This window comes from Gekko japonicus, unplaced genomic scaffold (genome assembly GCF_001447785.1).
Source record: "Gekko japonicus isolate JY-2015 unplaced genomic scaffold, Gekko_japonicus_V1.1 scaffold304, whole genome shotgun sequence".
NCBI lineage: Eukaryota > Metazoa > Chordata > Lepidosauria > Squamata > Gekkonidae > Gekko > Gekko japonicus.
The window spans coordinates 834,477-860,860 of NW_015161960.1; the positions used below are offsets into that span (position 1 = coordinate 834,477).

Consider the following 26,384-nt stretch of genomic DNA (forward strand, 5'->3'; position numbering starts at 1 on the left):
TTTCTAAATCCCAAGCTTCTCTTCAGCCTGCTCCTTTCAATCTGAGCTATGTCCCAGGACAAGCCTGCACCTCCCCACCACCCATTCCATGCAGTAGGCTGCTTGAGAGCTAACTGGCTGACAGCCAGTGCTGGGCCCAATAGCCCCAAGTCATCCTTGTTTCCCTCCCATTTTCCATGCAGGCACAAGTGGTCCTCTCAGCACATGTCTGGGAGCCTGTTTTCTCATTTTGCTGATATGTCTACATAATTAGCTGAGATTTCTAAACAAGCTAAGACTAGCATTGTCATTTTATAAATATTTACTTGGAAGTAACTTGTGCAGGTCTGCAGTGGAACTTCACATGCACAGGAGCAGGCTTCAAAACCTAAGTCCTACATGTAAATGATGCACTTGTTACTTCTGTTAGACAAGCTGCTGCTATACCAGTTCAGTTTTCTTTCTTTCTTTCTTTCTTTCTTTCTAAATTCAATTTATAGCCCGCCCTCCCCGCAAACGCGGGCTCAGGGCGGCCCAGAAATAGGCATAAGCCATCACATAAAACACGTTAAAACCATATAAAATCATTACTACAATATTACAATATAATAAGTGCTCTAGATGTTCCAGAAATATAAATAAATAAATAAGGTTGGGGACCCCTGGGTCTACACTGGTAGCTGTAACTGCCAAAACTGTATGTTGTTTTCACACAAGTAGCTTCAGATACTAAGTAACCTTCACCCAGCTGCATTTCAGGCACATAAATGAAGCAGGCACTGCATGCTAAGGTGCACTGAACACAAGAACATGAGAACATGACAACACAAGAACATGACAACAAACATATTTCACACCAGAGAAATATGGCCCATTGTTAATTAGCAAGCTGTTCATCCACAGCACAGAGCTTGGAAAGTGGGCTGTGGAACACAACCATGGAAAGTAGATCAGAACATGCTACTGAAGCTCCACTTCTAGAAAAGAAAAGGAGCAACAAGTCTCAGTTATCACCAGAAGCTGTGCTTGCAAGACTTCTAAGAGAAGAAGAAGACTGTGAGATAGGTGGGGCTGAGAGAGCTTTTTTGAGGACTGCTTCTGAAAGCACGGCTCTGAGTGAACTGTGGCTGACCCAAGGTCACCCAGCTGGCTGCATATGGAAGAGTGAGGAATCAAACCCAGTTCTCCAATTAAGAGTCCACCGCTCCTAACCATTACATCAAACTGGCACCAAGAGGCATCTAAAGTGTGTATAACTTCCCATCTTCCAATTTTAATATTCAAAATTACAAGTAAAATATTTACAAATGTATACTATGCCAGTCTTTTCATATTTGGGAAAAAAATCCAGATGTAGCCACATATATATGAGAAAATATGAATGCACATGCATAGTTTAAATACATTTTTGAAATCCAACATAAGATGGACATTGTGTCAGATCGTATTCCTTCTTTTGTGCCTCCACTGTGGACAGAATAGAGAAGTATTGTTTCCATGGCTACTGGCCAAATGTAACACATTACTGTCTGCATCCTTCTGTTTTCCACGTCTATCCCTATCTTGCTTGCACTCTGATTCCATAACACAGATGAAAGCTGGTCTTTCCCTGGAGACACTCCTTTCCCTGAAGAGAGACCTCGTTCTTTTCCTGAACTTGTACATACGTTCTGTCTTCTCTCTAGCATCCTGACTCTCGCTCTTTTCAGTACAGACTGATCTTTCTGCTCTCCTGCTAGTCATCTGCTGGATTTTCTTTTGCAAATAAGCCCCACCTATTCCATAGCTGCGTTGTCCACTGTTCTTGTTGCTGGCTTCACTGGCAAGTGATGAAGAAGAGCCAGAGAGATTAATCTGATTGCAGTTATCAGATCTCTGGGAGTTACCCACTACAAAGAAAGAAACATAGAAAGTAAATAACACAGTAACAGTAAAACAATGCTCTTAGTGTTGCATTTGGATCTAGTAGAAAAGGCAATATAACCTGCAGTTCAGTAAACCATGGAAGTAATGTGGATGTTTGATTAATCTGAAAATCGCACATCTAATTTAAGTTGTGTAATGAGATGCTAACAAAGATAAAACAGGAGAGGATATTTTTATCAAAACAATGCTGTCCTTAGAACAAGAGTGTGTCCTCCAGATACCCCTTAACATGTGGGGTCGCTCAGGGGACACTTCTCTCCACAATGTTGTTTAACATCTACATGTGTCCCCTCACTCAGCTGGCACGGATCTTCGGTCTAGGGTGTCATCAATATGCTGATGACACCCAGCTGTATCTGTTATTGGATGACCACCCAAATACTGCCCTAGGAAATCTGGTCGTGGTTGGGTGGTTCAAACAGAATAGGTTGAAACTGAATTCAGCAAAGATGGAGGTTCTGTGGCTGAGGAGGGGGAACTTCAGAGTTGGGATATAGGCTGCCCACTCTTGACAGGGCACCACTGACACCGGCGCAGTCCGTCAAGGGTATGGGAGTGATTTTGGATTCCACCTTAAATATGGAGGCCCAGATCATGCACATTGCCAGACTGGTGTTTTTTCACCCTCCCCAGGCTCACCAACTAGCCCCCTTCCTGTCGGGCCCCAACCTAGCCACGGTAATCCATGCAATAGTCACCTCCAGGCTAGACTACTGTAACTCACTTTACGCTGGCCTGCCCTGAAACTGACCCGGAAGCTCCAACTGATCCAGAACGTGGTGGCGCAAGTCCTGATGGGAACATCATGGATGGCACATAGACATCCAGCACTGCACCAGCTACAGTGGCTCCCAGTGGAATACCGAGTCAAGTTCAAGGTTTTGGTATTGACCTACAAGGCCTTGGGTGGTCAGAGACCGACATAACTATTGGACCATCTCCTCTGTTATGTCCCTGGAAGAGCATTACGTTCTTCAGATAACAACTTGCTGGTGGTCCACTCCCCGGCTTTAAAGCTATCTGGCTGTCTTTGACCTGGGTCAGGGCCTTTTTGGATCTGGCCCCAAACTGGTCAAACTCTATGACAAATACCATCAGGGCCCTGCGGGACCATATGCAATTCCGCAGGGCCTGTAAGGCAGAGATGTTCTGCCAGGCCTTTCTGCCCCAACTGCTTTCCGTATCTGTTTTACGGAAACTCTTCCCCACTGCCCACAAAGCAGCCAGCAGTCTGTAATGGGATACATTAATATATGCCATCTTTTTGTTTGAAATATCTTATTAAGGTTTTAATTGTTTTATCTTGATGTTTTTATGAATCAAGTACATCACCCAGAGCCCTGAACTGCAGGGATTGGATGATTAACAAATTTAATTAATAAATAAACAAACAAGAATTGTCAACTACCAAAGGAAAAGGGGCATTTAAAACACAGAGCCCAACAATTCTAATATCTCAAATATATGATATATATCAAATATCTATCAGTGACTTGTCCCCTGATAAGTACCTTCTATTGACAATTCAAACGTTTCTGCAATTCACTATGTGAGGCATCCATTACTACAAATTATGACCTTTTTCAATTCAAAGGCCAAATCCAGAAATAATATATAAATACGGTGACTAGAAGGCCACTCATATCGAAATCCTTTTTAAAACCATAATCTTCTCCATAAAGTTGACATTCCTTGCCCCAATGAACTATGTCCCACTATAATATCCAGTCTTTGTCTTCTGAGCTACAGAGTAATCAAGATCCTGAATGTTAATGTTATAGACTAGCATAAAAGGTTCCTCCTGGGCTCCGTCCTACCTTTGCGTGGAGAGCCCTGAGGAGAAGCAGGGAGACTGGAATGCAAAGAAAACACCATAGATACATTATCTTCTTGTTTTTTATTGTTTACATCTTCAGATAAACTCATTGACTTCTGAGGAGATCCTGCACCTATGCCAGTAACAGAAAGTTTTTAAAAAAGTTAATAATACAAATATGGAGAATTCCTGTCATGGAAACTGTTTGCAGTTACCAAGGTTGAGTAAATGAAGTGCACACTTTGTAAGAGAACTGTGCTATGGCTATGATCCACAATTTTCCAGTTATTCGTTCATGCATTCCAAGCTCCAACCACATTCAAGTTTAGCTTACAATGAAACACTATAAAGCCACCAAGCATAGCTTGAGGGTAAGACCGCACACTTCCTTGCAGTTTCTCTCTACAGCAGCTTACTTAGGAATAAGCCTTCTCAGAGTAGAACTGACATAGGCTTAGTTGGGAGTGATGCACACACACCCATCTTGCCACTTTTGGGAAGTAATCATGCTCTGCACTACTTCACCAACTAAACTTCCCCAGAATGGAGCCATGTGTTAGTCTGATTCACAACTTTCTGCACTATAGGTCTATGTGACTCAGCCTGTTTGATTTGTAGAAAAGACTAGCAACTTCAAAGGGACATTATAGACAATGTACTGTATTTTCAATCACACTGGAGAAAGTGCATAGTTTTGTTTCATTAACTTGCTTGACAGTATAACAGTACTACATAGTGAGCTGATATGAGATGCCAGTATCCAAACCTTGTGCAAACTGGGTGCCCAAGGATGGAGGTTAGTCCTGGATTCATTCACAAAGGTTCACTTAATTGCCTGGCAAGTTTCAGCAGTGAGCTTAGTTTCATTCGACAGTTGAAAAAAATAGGATAACATTAATTTATGTAGAACACAAACTGTCTCACACTGTCCAAAGATAATGGAAACAAAATCATTCTCTTGTTTACATTAATTCAACAGTAGATGCAATGTATCTAGGGAAAAAACCAAATCACTCTCTCTCTTGAACACTGAGAGATGATGCAATGTGTCAAACAGTTAAGAGCTTCCTGTTTATTTTAGTATTTTTACCAAGCAAATATCCTTTGACAGACAGAAATGCAGATTTCAGTACTGATCAGCAAATGCTGAATTCTTATTAGTCATGTTGCTCATTATAAAAATGCTTCTGATGTCTTTCTGTTTGAAAGAATAGGAGAAAAAACATGAATTGAAAGAACAGATCCTGATGCTTTTTAAACTAATTTGGAACAGAAATCAGTGGATTCTTGGCTAATGTCAGTTCCACAAGAGGCCTGGAAGGCTTGTATCCTTGAGATAGGTTCTTATGAAAACATGTGATTTTTTTGTGAACAGCTCTATATGATCAACAGGCACTTAATGCATATTGGGGAAAGAAAATCGCACAGTCTTCCATATCACTGCACTCTCTTTTTAGATCTGTTTATCCAAGTCACCATGGGGCAACTGGTATTCAGCACTGGTGAGAAGGGATTTGGTGAATTCCAAGGGTGTCTTGGCATCAGAATTTCTGCAGCGTCTACTTTCTTAAAAATATTTGTTAAAGGAGATGCTGCTGAAACACACACAAAAATTCCTTCAAAGTGAAAGATTTTTATTATTAAAAATAAATATTAATTGATAATATGAAAGTGGTATTTTATAATGTAACACAACAGATTGTTATGCTTTCGCAAGGCTATATGGCAGAAAGCTTGAGATAATGGAAGAGAAACAAAAATTACTACCAGTTCTACAGCAATGTGCAACTAACTAACCAAATAAATACTCACTGAAAGTAACATGGTCCTTTGCAGGTCCTTTTTTTCTTATAGGGTACAAATTAACAGCTGGAACTTGAAGAACTTGACTCATTCTGTTTTGTTGATGAAGGTGAGCTTTTGCAGTTTGACCAACAGATCTCAGTGGTATTGGAGACATTTCAGAAACTTTTGTTCCTCGTCTTTCATTTACATTTTTTGTCACTGATACAGCAAAAAAAGGAAGAATTAAGTATATTTGTGTTTTCTAAATAGCTAACCGTTTAATAAACCTAAGGGTCTCAACTAATATCGGATGACCATTGAAGAAGCAAATTATATGCTATTATTAACATTATTCCATGCACACATCTGGTTGTGCTGTGAGGCTAATTTTGAGTTATACTAGATGATTTCCAGTAGATGGCACACTTGACACACTACTTTTCTTTGTTATGAAGATGCTCACCCTACTCAAATCCTGAATCTGCTGCTATTCCTACATTCAAATGCAGCTTTGGAAGCAACAGATTGCATTCCATGAATCCCTTCTGCTAACGGTTGTGCTTTACTCTGGTGCAAGGGGCTTTTTAAGACAAGCCACTCAGGGAAAGGGACCTTGTACCAGAGCAAAGTATGAATCTATGGGATCCAACCCAATAAGAGGTGCAATCCAGGATGCAGCCCTCTCCTGTTCTTTAGGTGGATGCTGTATGGATGTCTGATTGTGGTTTCCATACAGAGATTTTCTAAATATGATAGCGATTTATACGTGCAGATCACTGAAGTTCCTAATCCAAAGGGTAAGCTTCTGCTATTTTCCTTTCCTTTCATCCAATAAAACCTCTACGAGGCATAGATCTTGAGCAATGAAACTTTTGTTATTTTCTACACATACAAATACACCACATGAGAAATTTCCACTAACAGAAGAGGAGCATGACTTTGTTATCTTCCCCTTCCCACTGCAGCCCAATGTACTGTTCTTGGGGAATTGTCTGCAGCAGCATGCACAGGTAGCTGGAGATCTGCAGTGGGAAGAGAAAAATCAGCAAAAATCTCCCATTGCCTTGCATCCATGGAAATACTCTGCTGAATCCATCCTATACATTTGAAAGTGTCTATGACAGAGTTTAACAGACTGAAGGAAAACCTCTTAAAGGTTGCCCTTCTGTCATCTGTGTAGATTTAGCATGTATATGAAATTAAAATAAAGCATGCATTCAAATGTTATATTTCTGTATGTAGTTATTTACCAACTTAAGAGAGGAGGAATTTTGACTTCCAAATAAAGAAACAGCTATGTTTTTCTTATTTGTTTGTATACCCTATATATGTGCTCTGTACGTGTACAGAAAAACTAGTATACCACTCAAGATCAATTATAAATTTTAATGGAATATGTCCCGCATGAAAAATTCAGAGCTCTTAATTAAAAGCTTTAAAAAGTTAAGCAGTAGATGAAGAGTCAAAAAGAAGCTATAATGAAAGTTTAATATAATAGGTTTCAGTCAATCAGAAATGCACAAAGGATCTTGCTGGCATGCCAAAATCAAGTCTCCTGCTTTCTAATACCACATTCAGAACTCTGTTGTACTTTCACCCTCTCAGATCTGGTGAACCACCAACATACTTGTGGTCAGGAGATCACACGGCATGTGGCTAGTCAACAATCAGCAAAGCTATGGTGAGCAAAGGGGAAAGTCAGAACAGCTCTTGGCCTAGAGCTACAAGAGGGTGGCACCCAGTTCTCTCATCAGGAGTTTCTGAGCTTGTTCCTATTTTGCAGCACTGCCACCTTCTGTGCACAGCTGCTAGGCCACACAGCCTCTTGGGAAAGAAGAGAAGGTCTGTGTGAGGGAAAGACTTGTCTGGTAAGTTCATGTTAGAGATGCATTTTAAGCCAGTTATTTCTTAAATGGTATCTCAGTCTCTCAGCTATTATATTTTATCTACCCAACATCAATCTGGATTAGAATTGGAACACAGTCTTCAAAATAGTTTTAATGCTGCCATTTACTAAGCAAAACAGTTTAAAATTTTCTCCAATGTTTTGTTTCTTTAGGATCCAATAATTAATATTTAGGTATCATTAGTCATATGTAATATTTGCAGTTCAGAAAATTAATTTACTGAACTAGAATATGACATAGGTGAAAGAGGCCTATTTTAGCACTGCTTTTACAACAGCCCTTTTGAATCATTACACAGTGGAAATATGTCTCACTAATATGGACAACCTCCCCCTTCTTTAGGCTGGTATTGCATTGGGCAGGGGGTTGGACTAGATGGTCTGTATGGCCCCTTTCAACGCTTATGATTCTATGTATTTACTAATAATCATATAATTCATTTTTCTGTGCCCTTCTGTTGGCTTCTGTTCTATTTGTTTTCTTTGTCAGTCCTTAATTCTGTAAAGTGCAAATCTGGCAAAAATAGATCTGATCTACTATAGGATTTTTTTGTCAGCCTTGTGATGTGATGCTCAGATTAACAACTGCAGGTCAAAATGAGACCTATCATTTCAAGTTTGTGCAAATTCAGCCAAAACCCAAAGTCAAACACAGCACCAAATATGCATCCTCCCCCCCCCTCTACACACACACACACACACACACACACACACACAAAAGACATCCTTCTAAGTTAAATGGCATAAGCCACCAGTTTAGCTATGAAGCTAAGTACTTCTTTTACTTACAAGTGCTATATGCAGGTTCGCACTGAAGTGACATTCCTTGGAACTTTTCTTCATCTGTTTCCACTTTCAGATTAGACAGGTATTGTTTAACCTTCCTGGCCATCTGAGCATCCTCATACAGCTTCTTGGCATTTAGAAGGGAACTGCGCCGGGCACGTTTTTTGTGAGCACCTCCTTGTACATCCAACATGTTTGAGTTTGTGCTGCCCTGGCTCAATGATCTGCAAAATAACATAGCCAAGCAGTTAAGGTTCACCTTCCCTTTAGCAGCAAAGAAACAAAGCAGCAAACGTTGAAGCCAGGTCACATAAACATCCTTCTGTTAAAAAGCGCATGCTGATGTCAAGTTAAAGAAAGATGAATAGTGGTCAAATAATATATTTCCTAAAAATGGTAACAGCATAAACAGAAGTAGTTTTATTGGAAGTCTGCAATGATAAAGAACCGGGCAAAGGTTACAGAAGTTCCCCCTTCATAATTCTAACTAAGCCCCTCAGGCTACATACCCATATTTTAAATCTGGGTTGGACCAAAAGATGGATTTCCTGGGAGTACTGAATTCAGCTCTGTTTAAGTAATTCAGTCCCAGGGTATAAGCAAAAGACAAGTTGTCTACAGAACTAAACTCACTTCACTGTGTTGCCAAATGCCTTCTAGAGGTCAAAAATCTGAGTTAAAACAAAGATGTGAATCCTCCATATAAGAAGCATCTCATTGTATTAATCAATTCTCTGGGCCCATCTCCTGCATAACTAAAGTTATATTTCATTCATACTCATGGACATATCTGGACTAGTACCATTGGAAAAATACAGACTCCGATTTATGACAAGACTGCAATGTATTCTATGAAACACAAAGATTATTCTCAGATTTCCTGAGATGCTGTTTTGATTTAACCTTTCCTCTTCTAATCCAAGCAAGCAAGCTGACTGTGATCAAGAGATTTGGGTCGAAAAAGTCTGTACATGTGAACTGGATGGTTTTGTTTACACTTTTACCCCTTCAGGTTAAAAACTGAATACGAAACATGGGTAGTTTCATAGAACAGACTACCTGAAAGAAGCTAAAAAGTCACTTAGCTGCATGTGTGGGATAGAATTCTTGCAATGTGACCAATACTTGCAGAATGGGAGCATGATATTTTGAAAGCTGATATAGAATTATTAACTCTCAAGAAGGCCTTAGGGTTCCAACCACATTTATAAACACCCTGACAGGACATCTATAACATAACCATCACCTCTGGACACAAACAAACTCTGACCTCACTAACAAGTAGCTTAATAGCTTACAAGGAAGGACGTCTTGTTACTTTAAGACCAAACAGATGCAGCACTAGGAGATCTATCAACAGATTTGAAAACCCAGTGGTTTCTAAAGGGAAACAACAGCCACACAAGGACTCAGTTCAGATGATGGTTTAAACCTTTTCCTCCTCATGATCTCTCCCTCCATAAAACTTTGCCTGTCCTTATTTTCCTTCCCACATATGTGTTTGGGGGTAAGGGTCAGTTTAGAATAGAAATCACATAGCCAAGGGTTAAACTCACTACACCTTGCACTGCTACAGTGTACCCCCAGCTCTGTTAATAGGGGACACAGGCAGCTATTCCCTTTAAAAATGCTTTGTTGTTGTTCAGTCACACAGTCAAGTCTGACTCTTCGCGACCCCTTGGACAAGATCACGCCAGGCCCTCCTGTCTTCCGCCATCCTCTGATTTCCAGAGTCATGTTTTGTGCTTTTACTTGGTCAAGTATCGTTAAAGGACTAATTTTAATAACAATAAGATAATAATTTTTAATATTCAGAGGATAGCAACACATTATAAAACCAAATTATTAAAATGTTATCAATTTAAATTGCTGGGTCCTTGTAATAATTGTGAAACAGTGACACTGACATTTTAAAAATATATAATGAATTGTAAATTTTAAGTGTTGGTTAAGGTTTTTTTCCCTTTGGCTTCTATGCTAGAACACCATGATCTGCTACCATTTCAAATATTTTAAACATTTTAAATAATAAAACAGAAATAAACTAACAAAATAAAAAGTTAGCTTTTTAAAGCTAGTAATGATATAGCAGGACTGTAAGAGAAGCTTTGCTATTCTACTGCTTTTAATTGTTGCTGAAAATACAAGCAGGCCCTGTTATATTTATATCAGGACCACAAAGGTAGCTATCAATTAAAAGGAGAACATTATAAAACTATCATAAACCAAGAGACCCAAGAATTAAAAACATAGGGCAGGAAGGAGGGATCATTGAGGGAATCCCAGACAAAACAAAATAGTCTTCAGTTGCTGGCAGAAGTCAGTGACAGTATGGGACAGACAAATGTCTCTGGGGGGGGGAGTTCCACAATTTTGGTGCTTTGACTGAGAAGGCCCTCTTTGTGTTTTAACCCATCTAACCCCAGAAGGCGGGGCACCCAAAGCAAGGTTTCAGAAGGTGACTATAGGTTCATAGGAGGTCCTTAAGGTATGCTGGTTCCTGACCCTATAGGGCTTTAATGGTCACCTTGACTTCAGCCTAAAAACAAATTATGAGACAGTGTAGATGGACCAAAACTGTAGTAGTATGGTCAGTATAACCCACTCCAGCAAGCATCTTGGCTGCAGCATTCTATATCAAACTAAAGTTTCCAAGCATTTTACAAGGCCAGCTCCATGTAAAGTGTATTGCAGTAAATTAATCTATATATTACCGAGCATGCATCACAGTGGTCAGATCTTTTCTGCCAAGGAAAGGCCGCAGCTGCCTATCTAGTGGAAGCTGGTAAAAGGCTTTTTAAGACTCCTTTTGGTCTTAACAAATGATACTGTAAATGAATTAAGGAAATTTCCTCTTAGAAGGAAAGCTGCCACATACAAAATGGCAGTCTTGCTAAAAGAGAATCCATGTTGGTCAATATATAGCTGAGCGCTGGGGTTTGTGATCCTCTGCTTTTATCAGGCATCCCTGTGCTGTGCACCAGGCTACCCTAAAATTCAGAGCAGCTTGACAAATGCCCTTTAAATCTGCATAAGTAACTCTATGGCTGGGAAGATGGGAGATATGAGAGGCCCCAATTGTAGAAAGAGTATCTGATACAAAAATATAAAAATAAGAGTCTGAAAATGCACACTGATTTTATGGTATATGTTCCATGATACCCAAGGAATTATATGCTTGAACCCTGTAGTCAAGAAGGGCAACATCAATCCAAAAACACTTTTGTCTTACTTGCGATTCAATCCCAATACGACGTACAAGCCAGTAAAGTTCTTGATAGGAACAGTCCTAATGAAGTGCTGGCAAGTGCTCCATCCTCTTTCCCACCACCACCTACTTCTACTTTTATACTGCTCTCCCCCCAAAGTGGGCTAAGAGCGGTGTAATGCAGGGCACCAAGACAATCCTTTTCAACTACTACTACCACCACCACCTACTTCTACTTTTATACTGCTCTCCCCCCAAAGTGGGCTAAGAGCGGTGTACAACATTTTACATCAAGGAACATAAAAACAGTCCATTAATCTAAGTATACAAATAAAATACAGAAATCTTAAAACAACAGTTGGTGTAAAGAGTATAAAATCTATATGGTGTCAAAGTACAAATGTGATCCCCAATGGCAGTGGGGGAGAGTGAGAAGCCACTAACTGGCCAAACTGCTGCTGTCCTCAACCATATGCTTGGTGGAACATCTCTGCCTTACAAGCCCTGTGGAACCATGACAAGTCACGCAGGGCCCTGATGTCATTTGGCAGAGAGTTACATCAAAAACTGGATTCTCTTTGGGCCAGGGACTTCCAGCAGATGTTGATCTCCTGAGTAAAATGCTCTCCGGGGAACATACCAGGAGAGGCAGTCCCACAGAGATGTTGGTCCCTGACCATTTAGGGCCTTGTAGGTCAGAATCTAATTCCAGTATTTGCAATACTGTCCTGGCTCCACTGCTGGACTTCCTGACGGCACCTAGTAGTTTTGGCCACTGTGTGACAGAATGTTGGACTGGATGGGCCATTAGCCTGATCCAACATTGGCTTCTCTTATGTTCTCAAAGTCCCAATTTGGGCAACTTAATAAAAAGAAGTTACTTTCTGTCCAAGATCTTAACCACAGTATAATCCCTGTTAATGATTCCCAATTTTCCCCTCCCCCAAGAATTTTATGCACAAATTAAGCTTAGTTTATTAAGATGCCTGCATTTGGACATCGCAACCAATTAGAATTAGCTTCCACTTCAGTCTCTGTGCCCCACACAAGGGAAGGAAGAAAGGCATATGCAAACCTGGCAATTAACCAGGTTTATGCTGATCACATAACAAATGTACAAGTTTGTTTGTAATGGCTGAACAGAGCTGAATGTATGTTTATAACAGTACACATGGTGGATAAAAGTAAGGGGAGATAACTGAAGAAGGTTCCAGAGATCCCCATGCAAGAGAGAAGGGGGGTTTCTATCCCATGATGCAGTTGATATGGAGGGAAATGGAAGCAACTTGACGAATTTCCAAGAACTGAAGTGGGGAGAAGCTTTAAAAAAAGAAAATGATAAGGACAGGGTGAGGCAGAAACAATTCTCAGGGTGCTGAGTGATAGGCGTAGCTATAGCCTAGGCTTTACCCAAGGTCTGGGAAATGCCCTGACAATGAAAAAAAGCCTAGGAAAGAGCCCACTACTTGCATTTTCTCAAAGAAAGCAGGTAAAATTTCACACATACTCTGACATTCTGCCTACATTTTCATAGCCAATTATGAGGAATTCTGCAATCATTTGTTTTAAACCGACTTTCTTAGTTTGCAGAGAATGATGTAATTCACGATTATTTTAATAAATCAGTGAGTATGCAGGCTCTTGTAGAGAGTAAAGAGGCTCTTTGCATTGTAGTGTAAGAATGTGTGTTTATTTTGATGACTTTGCACCACAGCCATTCCATTATGTAAAAAGGTAGTTCTTAAATATTCTCAAAAACATTGTATACTTTTTAAAAAGCTGGTATACCCACTTTTTATTAAGTGGATTTTAGTATTTAGTGGTATGAATGAGCTAGTTCTGCAACCAAAGATCAAATGATATGTACTCTGAAGTACCTATGTTTCACAACAGAAGGAGCACGTTTTCAGAAGGTAGAAAACATATGTATTTGAAAAGTGAAAAAGAAGGAATTTTGAGAGAGCAAGGCTCGCATGCAAGTAGATACACAAAGAGGAACAACAGGTTTAGCTAACATAGACTCATAATATTATGAAGACTGATCACTTTGATTTGTTAAAAATCAAAGCAGCAACAGGCTCAAGATGTTGCACAATGACAGATTTAACATGGGAACGTTTCACAGGTATAGACATTTATAAACTATACAATGTTAAGCATAAATTATATAACTGACAGCATTCTAGATTATAAAGCTACCAGACTAGAGATAGCTTCAGCTATTATATGTCACAGATCACATTTTTGTTTTTAATTTCTAGCCATCTGAAAACTCTAGGTATCCCTTCATTAAGAGACAGTATGGTATAAGTTCAGGTCCCCTTAATTTTAACATTTAAAACGCAAGCTATTTGAAAGGACAGGCTTGTATTACATCACTATTCTGTGATAAATAGGCAGTTTGGGACAACCGCTGTTATTTTTCTTTTCCCATTGTATAGGTATCAGAAATCCAAATTGATTTCTTCTGAAAAGCTAAATAAAAAAATATTAAGTGAAAAAATTTCAGGGTGCATATCTGCATAATATGATTTCAGTTTGGTGGTTAAGTATTCCGTTCTTCGGTATTGCCTAAGGCGATGAATATTGCTCTAAGCACAGATATATTATGTATATCATAAAACCACACAAACACACAGATGCAGTAATATGGTTGGGTACAACACACGGCTCCCCTTTTCGGAATAGGATGCCCATGGATTTTAATATAGGAAGCCTCTTAGTATGTACATTTCTTGTACAAAAATCCCATCATTCTAAAGCAGGTTATGCCAAATTTTGCCTTAATGAGAAGAAAAAAGCCTCCCCACATGCAGTTCTGTTTCAGAATTGGAGCTGCTGTCAGTAGGAAAGAACTACTGTGACAAGAAAAATATTATATTTGGGTAACTAAAGTATCATCAGATGAAGATGTTGGTTAATGCAAAGAGAAGGGTATGATCTGCAATCCATACTGCTGACTGTAATGCAGGAACATACAGGAAGTTTGCTTCTTTATCCTATCCCATCTCCCAAAAATAGACAGTGGAGAGATCATCCTTCTTTGCAAACTTATGTATACAGAGGGCTGCATATTTATTAAGAACCAGCTGAATTCCATCAAAGTGAGAATCAGGTTACAGATGTTCTCTCTCCATACAGATTTAGAGATGAATCTGTGTGGTGGTGGGAGGGAATATGTATGTATCACCAAGTCCCTCCCACTTGCTGACAATAGTTATGTGGGTCCCTAGTTGGGTCTTCATTAACCTCTCTAATGCTATAGCAGGTATCACCATGCATGGTCTCTGAACAGACTGTGGCCAGCACAGTGGAGAATGCTTCCTCTGTACTGTCAGACTGCATTATTCAGTTGTGTTCTGTCCTTGTCACGCAGGATGCAGCCAACACAGAGGTGTCTAGGCACTGGCCAATGATATCGATCAGCCAGTAGTCTACTGTTCCCTGCACAAGAACATCAAGCCCTTACTCCTCCTTGCCTAATTGAGAGTTGATTTCAAAGAAATCCACTGCTTAGAATAAAATTCCTCTGGGTTTGGGGTAAGAGGGAGAACTTCAGCAGTTACTTGTCAATGTAGCATATCCATTTTTTTAAAGCAGCAGCTGATACTCAAGAGTTAACTAACAGACAGACAACATAAAGCATTTAATCTGAATTTAATCCATGTTAATTTCACAATGTTTTTATATTTGCACATTATTTTGTTTTTGATGGGTACTATAAAAGCTTCTTTCTTAATATGAGCATCCCTCAGATTTGGCATGTTTAAGGTATAAGTATGACTGGAATTCACATTATCATCATGGGCCTAGTTCCCTTAAATTTGGTTATAGTTAGAAGCAATTACTGCAGGGTTAATAAAATGCATGCTTTGTTTCAGATGCATGCACTAATGAGGATGCGGCAAGTTAAAAATTGCATAACTTTTTAAAAGTCTATTTTGCATTAATCTCTACACTTACCCCAAACTCCTCCACCTCTTCTTCCTGTAAGCAAGAGCCATATACAATGAAGCATGTATTTAAAAGGAAAAGCAAAGGGGGAAAAATCAGTTGAAAGTCAGAAAGAAAGAGGATGTAGACAGGAAAGAAGAGAAATGAAAACTTTAATCTGGCAAAACTACTTCTCAAAACAGTGACACATGACTTTCCATGGAACTCAGACACAGAATTGGTTACAATACACAGTGAATACACAGAACACACAACAAGAGGGTAAGGAATTTTAAAGGCCCTGTGTGAGAGGTATTTTTCAAAAATTACTCTCTTCCAAACTTCAGCTGTATGCAACATTTGTCCCATAAAGATATTTGGAATATACTTCAAGAGCAATGGAAATTAATTCTTGGCTATAACTCAACCTTGGTCCCAATCACATGCAGAATAAGCCCAGCGATAGGCACGAATGCCAGGCGGATTTTAAGGGTGTGACCACATAGGAGCATCTGGCAAGTGTCCCGCACCTGTTGGCAACCCGTCTCGCTCCGCCGAAGCAGCGAAGTTAAAAAATACCGGGGAAAGTCCAGTATCAAACGGGTTGCTACAGGCCACAGACGGACTTTCCCCTGTGTGATCGCTCCAGCGCGGTCTAATGGCTTCCATTGTTGTTTCCCCCCCCTTCTCAGTATGCGCATCATCGCATACTGCCGTAGGCAGCCCTCAGGGCGGAGATGCAATTCATTGATCCTCTGTTTAAGCGAATCGAAAACAAACAGCAAAAACAAAAAACAAAAACCCAACTCACCCGCGATTGCGTCTGATCATGCAGTGGCAGGCTACGGCCGCAGCTTCAAAGAACTGTGTGATCGCGCAACTACAGGTCAATTTCCTCCGGGGTAAATAGCCTCGCTTCCCCTGCGCATTAACTTGCGCGTGTGACCGGGACCATTGAATTACAGGTGAATGCAACACTGATAGTCCCATTTTAAATATAAGCTGGTGAATTACATTTTCAATGCCAAGTATTAGACATATATATAGGCTAATATAGTGGCTTGAGTATCAGATGAGGCCTGGGTATACCCAGAGTTCAAATCCCCACTCACCATGAAAATCACTGGATGACTCTGGACCAGTAATTCTCTCTCCATCTAACTGGGTTGTTACAAAGACAAAAGAGTACTGAAGGAAGGGTGGGATAAAAATGTACAGGAAAAGCTGTGTTAACTAACATGTATGGATAACTGGAGCTGCTGGTTAACCAGATATGTCAGTTAACAAATCTTTTACTGCCATCCATCTGAGCCACTTGGCCAACATCCCCATTAACCGAACCTTTTGGTTAACCAGGTACAGGTTAACAAAGTTTTTACTATAGAAATTAAATTAATAATTATGCCTAATGCCTTTTAAATTAGATAGGACTGGATTTTTACTGCTATACTACTTTCTCTCCAAGATGTAGAATCCTAGGCTAAAGCATTACATGTTTAGGCATGTGTGGAATATTAACCTTTTCTTTAAAAAACCCCAAAAAACAGCTGTGGAAATTTTTAGAAAGACGTAGGGAGAACATTTGGGAACATCTGTATGGCAGGTGAATTAAATCTGGACTGAGCTTCTATTCATCCTTTTTTCCCTGTTACTTAGCCTGGGTGTGGCTAGATATGAAAAGAAGGGTAGGAGTTAAAATTGGCTCTTACTGCATGGCGCAGCGCCTGAAACTGTAAGTGAGCCAGGCCAGCAGATCCAGGATTGGCCTGGGATGTGGTGTTCTCTATTATTTTTTGCCTTTTCCTTGTTTGATTATTAAATTGTTTTTTGTCTTTTTTTACCTTTTTTGTTTTATTACTAAATTGTATTTTTGTACGTTGTATTTTGTAAGTTGTCATTTTTTTTCTCACTCGAGTATAAGCCGAGGGGGTGCTTTTTCAGCATGTCTTTTTTTACCTTTTTTGTTTTATTACTAAATTGTATTTTTGTACGTTGTATTTTGTAAGTTGAGCTTGGTCCCCACTGGGGAGTAAAGTGGAATAAAATACTGAGATAAATAAAAATTAAATAAGCATTGCAGATGACTCTGATAAGACTTTTAGTGCACATTCACTTTCCCATGATAAACATTAATGAACAATGAAACTAAAATAAAACATAATCATGTGGATGCACAGATGTTATAATTCATTGTACAAAAAAAACTAATGCCATTTTCGTTTTCAATGCCATACCTCTGCCTGAACATTACAGCAGGATCCATGTTAGCAGATGTCATTCTGATGACTTGACGAATCTCTTTGGCAATCATTCGGAGTTTCTCAAAATTTACTAAGCCATCCACCTTCGAATCATTTCCTGTACAATTAAAATATGTGCAAAAGAACCTTTAAGCAGTCTTGGTCAAATGCCAAGGGTCACAAAAATTCAAGTATCATGCAAAACCACTAAAATATGCCTGCGGGGGTGTGGGGGGAAATGGTATTTTTCGGGTTCTGGTATATTGAACCCCCCCCCACCGGTGGTCTCTTTAAATGCCTTCTCCAAGCCATGCCCAAATAAAAGTTGAATAATATTGGCTTTTATTCTGGCTCAGCTATATTAGTAGCTGAAAATAATCTCGAATTTATTTTCATATTAAACCCCCCCCCCAATAATGGTAACGTATTTTTTCGAGGGAGGGTTTGCTCGGATAAACCGAATGCACGCCCCTAGATGCCAGTCAAGGCACAGTGGAAATGCTAACTCCATCCTCATGGGAAGGTTATTATAGTGGCAGCTGTCAGCAGGAAGGAAGGAAATATAAAAATCTGACTATGCTCACTTTGATCTCCCAACAATAAAAGGATAAAAAAATAGATAGCAACAAGATTATAACCTCTGTTAAACAGAGAGTACTGGGCCTTCATTATTTGGGAGAAACAGAATTTGTTGTCACCGTGGTATACTGTAGCAGAATTTTTCAACTATTTGGGATCCAGAGTTATGAACATGGCTCCTGTTAATCTGGTCCTCCTGAACCCAGATTAACAAAGTCCCTTTTCCATTTCTTACTACATACATATATCTATCTTTGTACTTGTTTTAGGAGCTACACTGACCAGATGAAAGTGCACATGGAATTCCTCTATTTTAATATTCACATGAAGAAATTTTTTTGGCAGATGCAACTTGTAATTGTGCAGCACAGGCCAAATCATCATCATGGTTAATCAGCAGTACAGAAGGTCTCTCCTCTTAAATTTAGTTGCTCCAGACTGGATCATACCATGGTTTGGCACCATAAAATCAGTCCTGGACTTCTATACATGAACCCTCATTAGGGTTGCCAAGTCGCGGCAGGGGATTGTAGGTCTTCACAGAATCCTTGCCTCAGGGACAGCGAGACGTGTTGCACCCACCATCGCCAGGATCTGACGCTACACGTCGCTCTGGCAATGGGGCTCCAAACAGCCCCGTTGCCAGAGCGACACATAGCGTCATGTCCTGGCGACGGCGGTGCAACGCGTCTTTGCAAGGATTCTGCAAAGACATGCAGATCCCCCACCGCGATTTGGTGAGATTTGGCAGGCCTAACCCTCATGTCCAATTTTCTCAAAAGTTAGTTACAATTACATTCAAACTACCAAATTATGCTTTGAGCTTGCTGTGCAAACTGGGAACAAACAATTTCTTACATGCATATTATAGAGGGTTAGGTTTTTAAAAATTAATTAATGTTCTGCTGAAGTGGCCATAGTATCAAAGAGCGCTCAGATACTGCTAGTCCTTTTGGTACTGGAATATTCTCCATTATTTACCAATGAAAGAATAAGAAAAACTGAACATAGTGCCATTTAACCCATATGAAAGTTGATGTGGTTATGTTGGCATCCACAGTAAAGGCTGTCAGCAGCTGTGCACTTGAATTCAAGAGCTGAATGTAGAGACAGTATATTTATCATGCTCTGTGCAGTTTCTACAGTCTAGTCTCAAACAACATGAAGCAGGAGACTGGTTTTAATCAAAAACAGGGAAAAAAACCCTACTGCATTCTAGAAATCAATTTAGTTTGCAAGAGAATAAAGATTAAATATAGATTTGAATGCAACCTCAAAGATTATTACATTCATCAGATTAATTGAAAAAAATGAGTACAATTAATTAGGTAGTGGGTTATTTTAAACATTTTCAATTTTTTTAGTACAAATATTTACAAGACCCCAAAAAAGCATGTCCCTTACACAAAAGGGATTTTAAAAATAAAAGTATACTTTTGTCTTTTAGAGGTGTGTATCTTTCATACATAAATTTATTTATTTATTTATTTTCATTATATTTATACCCTGCCCTCCTCGCGAGCGGGCTCAGGGCGGCTTACAACAAGGCACAAAGTGCATACAATATAAAATAGGTAAAACCGTTAAAATTCAGTTCAATCAGGATGCAAGCATGGAAAGATCCCAACATCTTGCATACCAGAAGGGGAGGGTGGGCTATATTGCATGTATGCAAGCATACTGACTCACTGAATTAATCAAGTGATCAACTGCCATCAGTATTGCTACTAGCACTTTATAATTGTTCGTAACTGCTCAGGACCCATTATGATGTTTTATAATCGTGTTGTTTTATGTGCTTTTAACTCTTTTATGTAAGCCACCCTGAGCGTGCTCTGGCAGGGAGGACGGGATATAAATTGAATAAATAAACTAAAACTGAATACATTGAATAAATAAACAGCACAACCCTGAACACATTTACTTGGAAGAAAATACTGATGTCAATTGATTTACTTCCTTAAGTGAGCTTATGACTGCGGCCTCAGATTTCTGCTTAAATCTCTTAAAAAACCTCTGCTTAAATTTAACTCTTCTGTTACATACACAACACTGTAGTTCATCATAGTCAGAGGAAGCATGTGTAGTATAACAATTGCTCCTTTTTAGCAGCAAATAACAGATCCCTAGTACATACCAATGAAGTACTAATATGCAGATCATTAAACTGACTCATTACTTGTCTGTGTCTGGAGTTACCTTCATGCAGAAATGTAATATCTTTCTTGACAACAGGGAAGAGTGGAATAATTGGAGGTTGCATGCTCTGACTGCTAAGGATGTTGCGATACTTTGCCATGTTTCTAGAGGGATCAAAAAGATCTTGAAGGTCTCTAAGGTGCTTTTCATACTTGCTTGGTAACTTTTCCCATGTTCCTCTGAGTCGAGCAACTGGTGCCAGATTAAGACCACTGCAAAAGATAATTTTCCCACTGTCACCAATCATATAAGGACTACCTGTGCTTAGTGTGAAACCATTTTTTTGGAATGGCATAATAGGATGTCTAATGCTACGTGGGCAGAAGAAACTTATGCTTTTATTAAATATGACATACTATCCATATAATCGGAAGCAAACAACCCTCCCCCCTCCACAAAGATGATCCCTTGACTTTCTGGAAAACTTCTGCTCATGCAAGCAAAATATTGCTTAATCATGGTTAAGCAAATTGGAGCAGGCTACAAAATTGTATCCTTCCTCTGCAACTCCTTTTGTTTTGGAGTACAAGTTCTCATCACCAGCCTTAACTGTAATTAAAGGTGACATTCACTTCACTCAGGCACAACCAAGGTTTCCATTTTATTTAGAATACTGGGTTAAGAATTATCCCTAAGTACACTTAATATCATAGAACATTACTGTCAACTAATACTTATCAGATTAAGGCATGTGGTGAGAATTTGTGGTTCACAAAGGAAGGGAAGGTTGTGTGGTCCACTCTTGATCTGCTTAACCATGGTTAAGTCATCTCCAGCATTATCCTGCTCCACCGATTTATGTATGAACTTCAATCAAAATGAAAGTTACACTAATCATACTGATTGCTACTATTGTGCAGGTGTGACTTAAGTGTATCTATTGAAAAACAATTTATATCTCGGCATCAAAATTAATTCCATAACCATGTTGGGTCAGTGGTATCATCATACAGGGATTAATGGTGTGTTAAATTTGAATGGTTATTTGTAAAAAAGAACAAAGCAAAATACTGTAGATCAGGGTGTCAAACATACTGCATGCAGGCCAGAATCACCCCTGCAGGGCTTGTATCTGGCCCGCAAACAACTGGCTCACTCCTGCTTCCTTCTCTGGGTCTGTTGCTGCGCTGGAGATTGCTTTTGTGGGGCTCACTCAATTGCACAGGAGAGATAGAAAGCCAAGCCTCTCCTCCTCCCTCTTTCTCCTTTAGGGAGAAAGGGAAGGGAAGGGGAGAGAGCGTGCATAAGAGACACCAAAGTTGGAGTCAGTTCCATGGTACCTTTAAGACCAAGAAAGTTTTATTTCAGCTATAAACTTTCATGCATGTGCAGGCACACATCTTTGGAGGGAGGGAGTATTCTTCTGCTCCGCTGTTTACTTTGAGATTTGATCTCTCTGTCTGTCGGGAGAGACAGAAAGCCAAGCCTCTATTCCTTCCATTGGCTGTCTCCTCCCCCCTCCTCTGGGGAGAAAGGGGGGAGGGAGGGAGAGAGCGCACCACAGAGAGCAAAGTTGGAGTCAGGCCCATGGCACCTTTAAGACCAAGAAAGCTTTATTTCACTTTTCGGGGGGAGGGGGGATTCTTCAGCAAACGCAGAGCAAGATCCAGAAGGAGGTGGCTGTTCTGGAGGCTGAAGTTTAGAGCTATGTGGTCTGGTAGTTGCAATGTGTTATTGGGGTTTGTTATTACTTTTCCTCCACAATCTCTGCAAACACTGCTTTTGCAGCTGGAGATGGGAGAAGCAAAGTTCTCTCTCCATCCCCCCCCCCATTGTTTTGCAACATGCTCAAACAGGCTCTTTCTGATTAGCTCTCCCAGCTACAAGTTGCAAGTGCTTCGGCAGGGTCTTAGCTGAAGTAAGCGAAACATATAGTTCTCCTCAGCTGGTGCTGGCCAATCAAAGAGAGAGGGGAAAAGGGAACAGCCTGTCACTCAAGCTCTCCATTCCAGTGAAGAGTTACCTCTTTACCTCCCAGCTCTCTGAAATTGTTGCACTAGGAAACCTGTTAAGTGCAGAGCATCACAGAGGGGCTTTTCAATGGCTCTGTTTGCAGGTTGTTGCTAATTTTATTAATCTGTGAAACAATTAATTATGTGAATCTTATTTCCTTTTGTCTGTCCTGAACCTACTGTCCATCAGCTTCATTGGATGACCTCAAGTTCTCTAGCATTTTGGGAGAGAGAGGAAAATTTCTCTTTGTCAACTTTATTCCTCCCATCAATAATTTGGTAAACCTCATCCGGGGGCGGGGGAGAGCTTGCAGTGCCCATCCATTTCATGTTTTCCCCTGGGTCCTAGGCTCAGAGCATTGACCATGAGAGCAGGCTGGGGAAAGGGTTTGATTCCCAATCCAGGCAGCATGGGGGCATCAGCCCAGAGCTGCACTGCCAGTTCTCCAGTCTGCCTATGTGGATTTTCCTCTGCATTTGATTTGATGCAATATTTCAGAGCAAGAGGTGTCAGTTATCAAAGACTGTTAAATAAACAAAATATTGCAAGAGTGTTAACATTTTAAGCATGTTAATATAATATAAACAAGGCGATATAAACTTTATAAAGGACACAGACAAACACATTTAAAGATATTATTTTATACTTAAAATACAATCTTTCAATGTGTTTGTCTGTGTCCTTTATAAAGTTTATATTGCCACTACCTGGCATTACATTTTATGAAACACATGGCCTGGCCTGACAAAGTCCCATTTATATCAGATCTGACCCTCATAACAAGTGAGTTCGACACTCCTGCAGCACAGCTAGTATTTCAAAAGGGCAGAGTTGCAAATATGAACTGTCAAGTTCACCCTGCTATTTAAAGGAGGCAGAGGTGTCTGACTAAAATTAATACCTTGACACGGTCATAAGGAGCCCATATAACCCATAAGCGAAATACTGTGATCTGCATGATTTGAAAAATGCTTGCTGAAGTGAACGGTTCATACAAACTGGGCAAAATGGCTGCTAGATAAAGTCATATTGACGTAATACCCCATTACTACAAGTACAGGACTTCGTTTTTACATTTGTGTTTTGCAATATAACTAAAGCATATGAAAAGTTCCAATTGCATTGCAATGCCTGTAAATAAAGCCAACATTTCTATCATTTAACTCTAAATGGGGTTTCTATATTGCTTGGTTTTTATTAAGCATATCACAAGTATACCAACTACCACTCAGCTTTTGATAAAGCATTCTCAAGTGACTGAAAATACTCCAATTTACATCATTAAAACTTCTCACTTATCTCAGTCAATTTCAGAAACAAATTTCACCCAGATGCAGAAAGAAGTTCTAGTAAAATGCAAATACTGTACCTTATAACAGCAAACATAGAGTTGAAGTTCTTGCACTCTCGACAATGGAGAGCAATTTTAATGAAATGTTTTACAATCTTCATCCTTTTGAGCTGGTTTGACTCTGATAAAATTTCTGTGGCAACCCAAAATGTCTCTTGGTTAATCACATCCTCAAACTGTTTCAGGTTAGCATTTCCTGTTTTAGATTCAAGCTTAAATAGGTCATCAATGTATTCAGTAGGCTCAATGTTCCGAAATAATTCAAAGTCTCTCATTGATAACTGAGTAGCCACCTCAATGGTACTCAGTTGTAGAAGGGATATCTGGCTTTCTCGAAGCAGTTCTTGAGCATCTTCATCTGAGCACAAAGTCTCTGTTTCCATATTATTTTTCAAATAATATCTAAAAGTACAATTAGAAACAAATATCGAATGCCTTTTAGAATCCTTTCAAAGAGGGCAACTAAGCTGGTTAACAGGAAATAGAATTCAGATTCATCTGTACAAGATTCTAAAGCTCTACGTTTGAATGCCTAACATTTCACATATCTTCAATTTTAGTCAATAATGTTATGTAAAAAATAGCGCTGATATTTAAAAACCACTATGATCAGATATAACAGTATCCTGAAGAGTGTCAAGTGTTTCAGGTTTTGTGAATTTTATGTACTTTATTGTATCAGATGTAATACTGATCTTTGTTATCTCATTAGAAGCAATATACTCTTCAAATGTTCTTTATCTTAAAATTATAAAAAGCATACTTACCTCCCATTGAGTTGAATTCTGTCTGCTAACTTTGAGAACTGATCAGGAAGCCTTCTCTGCTTGATGACTCCTTCAGGACTCACAGAAACTTCACACAGAGAATAGGTGTCTGGTGCTCCCGTTAGATTGAATTCCTGCACTGCGTGTTTTACGACTTCTTTTGCTGTAGTGTCTTTGCTGATAATAATATAGCAGCTTTGTTGATCTGCTTTGAAAACTCTTATAACCTGATCTGGAATATCTACATTAGAAAACACCATTTTAAATCATAGTTATTTTCTTTGAATTGATAAAATCATGTCAACTGTTTTACATTATCCATAAATATTGATTTTCTGTTGCTTACAGGTAAATAATGTATCACTATAAAAGAATGTTTCATACAAGCTTCTATAATTCTTTGGCTGAAGCAATTGGACTATATAGCACTTCATTATATAAAGTTTCTCTGACAACTCTCTTTTATATTCTATAGATTTCTTTAAGGTTTTGATCTTTCTTATGCCACTAATAGGTAACTCTTCGGGCTGTACTTTCAATGATACATAATTTTACAATAATTTAAGAAATAACTGCACTTTACAATTGATGCAGATGATGACCAAGAAATAAACACTTCATAATCCAATGAGTTTCCAAGCTTCAAATTTATTTTTTTTGCTTCATTTTTTATTAATACATTTTTAGTGGTAGTACCACATAGATTTTCCTGGCTTGGAAAACACAAGCTGATCAAGTACAGGGCCATATAGTTTAAATGACCACATGTTTATTTCCTTTTTATAAATAATCCTTTTCCATACTACCACAACCAAGTAAAAGACCAAATTTATAGAATGGCCTTTTCAGAAGTCATCGATCTGAACTGTACATGACTCCATGTAAGAAAGATTTCCAGACAGAGTATTCAAACATGCAGCCAAAACTCATTGTTCTTCAAAAAAACAACAACACTGGGAAAAGATGATCCCCATCTGCAGTCTTAACCGGTGCAGTCTGGGAACAGCTCTACCCCATGCTTTTTCCACACGTCTGAATCAAGTTAAAATGGATTATTAGTTCTCAATCTCAGCATTCAAATGTAAAAAGAACCAGCCTTACAAATCCATTCTACTACCCTAATGCATCTGGAAAGGAAAAGATCAGCAAGAAATTAAAAATTTATATCAGTCAACATATAAGCATTTTTCCTGTCCTACTGTTAACATAGTAAGTACAGAAAGGTCTCTTACTTAGTACCAAGGCTATGAATAACTAGAAACAGGGGTCTTTTGGGGCAGGAGTGTGCTGGAGCACCGCTCCAGGAGCCCAGAAGCTAGCAAAATGGCAGTGGCAGCAAGCCCCGCCCCCAGCTTCCCCCGCTACGGCCTGTTGCTGGCATCCTGGGGCCCGCGCTGAAGCGCTGCGGCCCCAGGGAGGCCCGTTGACGCCTTCCCAGGGCCCGTGCTGGAGCGCTGCGGCCCCGGGAATGCCCGTCGCCGCCTTCCCAGGCCCCGCACTGTGGCCTGGAGGAGGCCAGAAGAGCCCCCCTGCCGCCTCCCTGGGCCAGCGCTGGAGCGCTACGGCCCAGAGGAGGCCAGAAGAGCTCTCCCTGCTGCCTCCCTGGGCCAGCACCAGAGCGCTGCGGCCCAGAGGAGGCCAGAAGAGCCCCCCGCCGCATTCCTGGGCCAGCGCCGGAGCGCTGCAGCCCAGAGGAGGCCAGAAGGGCCCCTCCGGGGCCAGCGCCGGAGCGCTGCAGCTCAGAGGCCAGAAGAGGCGCCCTCACTACCTTCCTGGGCCAGCGCCAGAGCGCCGTGGCCCGGGGAAGGCAAGAGGCCCCCACCACCTCCAGGGGTAAGTGAGGGATCCGTGGGGGGTGGCAGAGGCTTGAGTGGGGGAGTGGAAGAGCCTCCCCTCATCTCTTTGCCCTCTTTCTTTCCCTCCTTTCCTTCCCCTTTCCCTCCTTTTTTTTCTCTC

The 26,384-nt window shown here is 40.0% G+C and overlaps 1 protein-coding gene across 1 annotated transcript in view; it reads right to left on the reverse strand.

Moving 5' to 3' along the window:
* RAPGEF6 (Rap guanine nucleotide exchange factor 6) overlaps positions 1 to 26,384 on the reverse strand; it is a 218,188-nt gene that overhangs the window by 18,041 nt on the left and 173,763 nt on the right. Inside the window, exons 19-27 of the mRNA XM_015429532.1 lie at positions 24,429 to 24,669; positions 23,680 to 24,063; positions 20,358 to 20,569; positions 17,574 to 17,697; positions 15,370 to 15,393; positions 8,202 to 8,422; positions 5,534 to 5,725; positions 3,723 to 3,854; positions 1,755 to 1,868 (exon numbers count right to left, since the gene is read on the reverse strand). Of these exons, the coding sequence (XP_015285018.1) occupies positions 1,755 to 1,868; positions 3,723 to 3,854; positions 5,534 to 5,725; positions 8,202 to 8,422; positions 15,370 to 15,393; positions 17,574 to 17,697; positions 20,358 to 20,569; positions 23,680 to 24,063; positions 24,429 to 24,669 (1,644 nt within the window). The remainder of the gene's footprint in view (positions 1 to 1,754; positions 1,869 to 3,722; positions 3,855 to 5,533; positions 5,726 to 8,201; positions 8,423 to 15,369; positions 15,394 to 17,573; positions 17,698 to 20,357; positions 20,570 to 23,679; positions 24,064 to 24,428; positions 24,670 to 26,384) is intronic.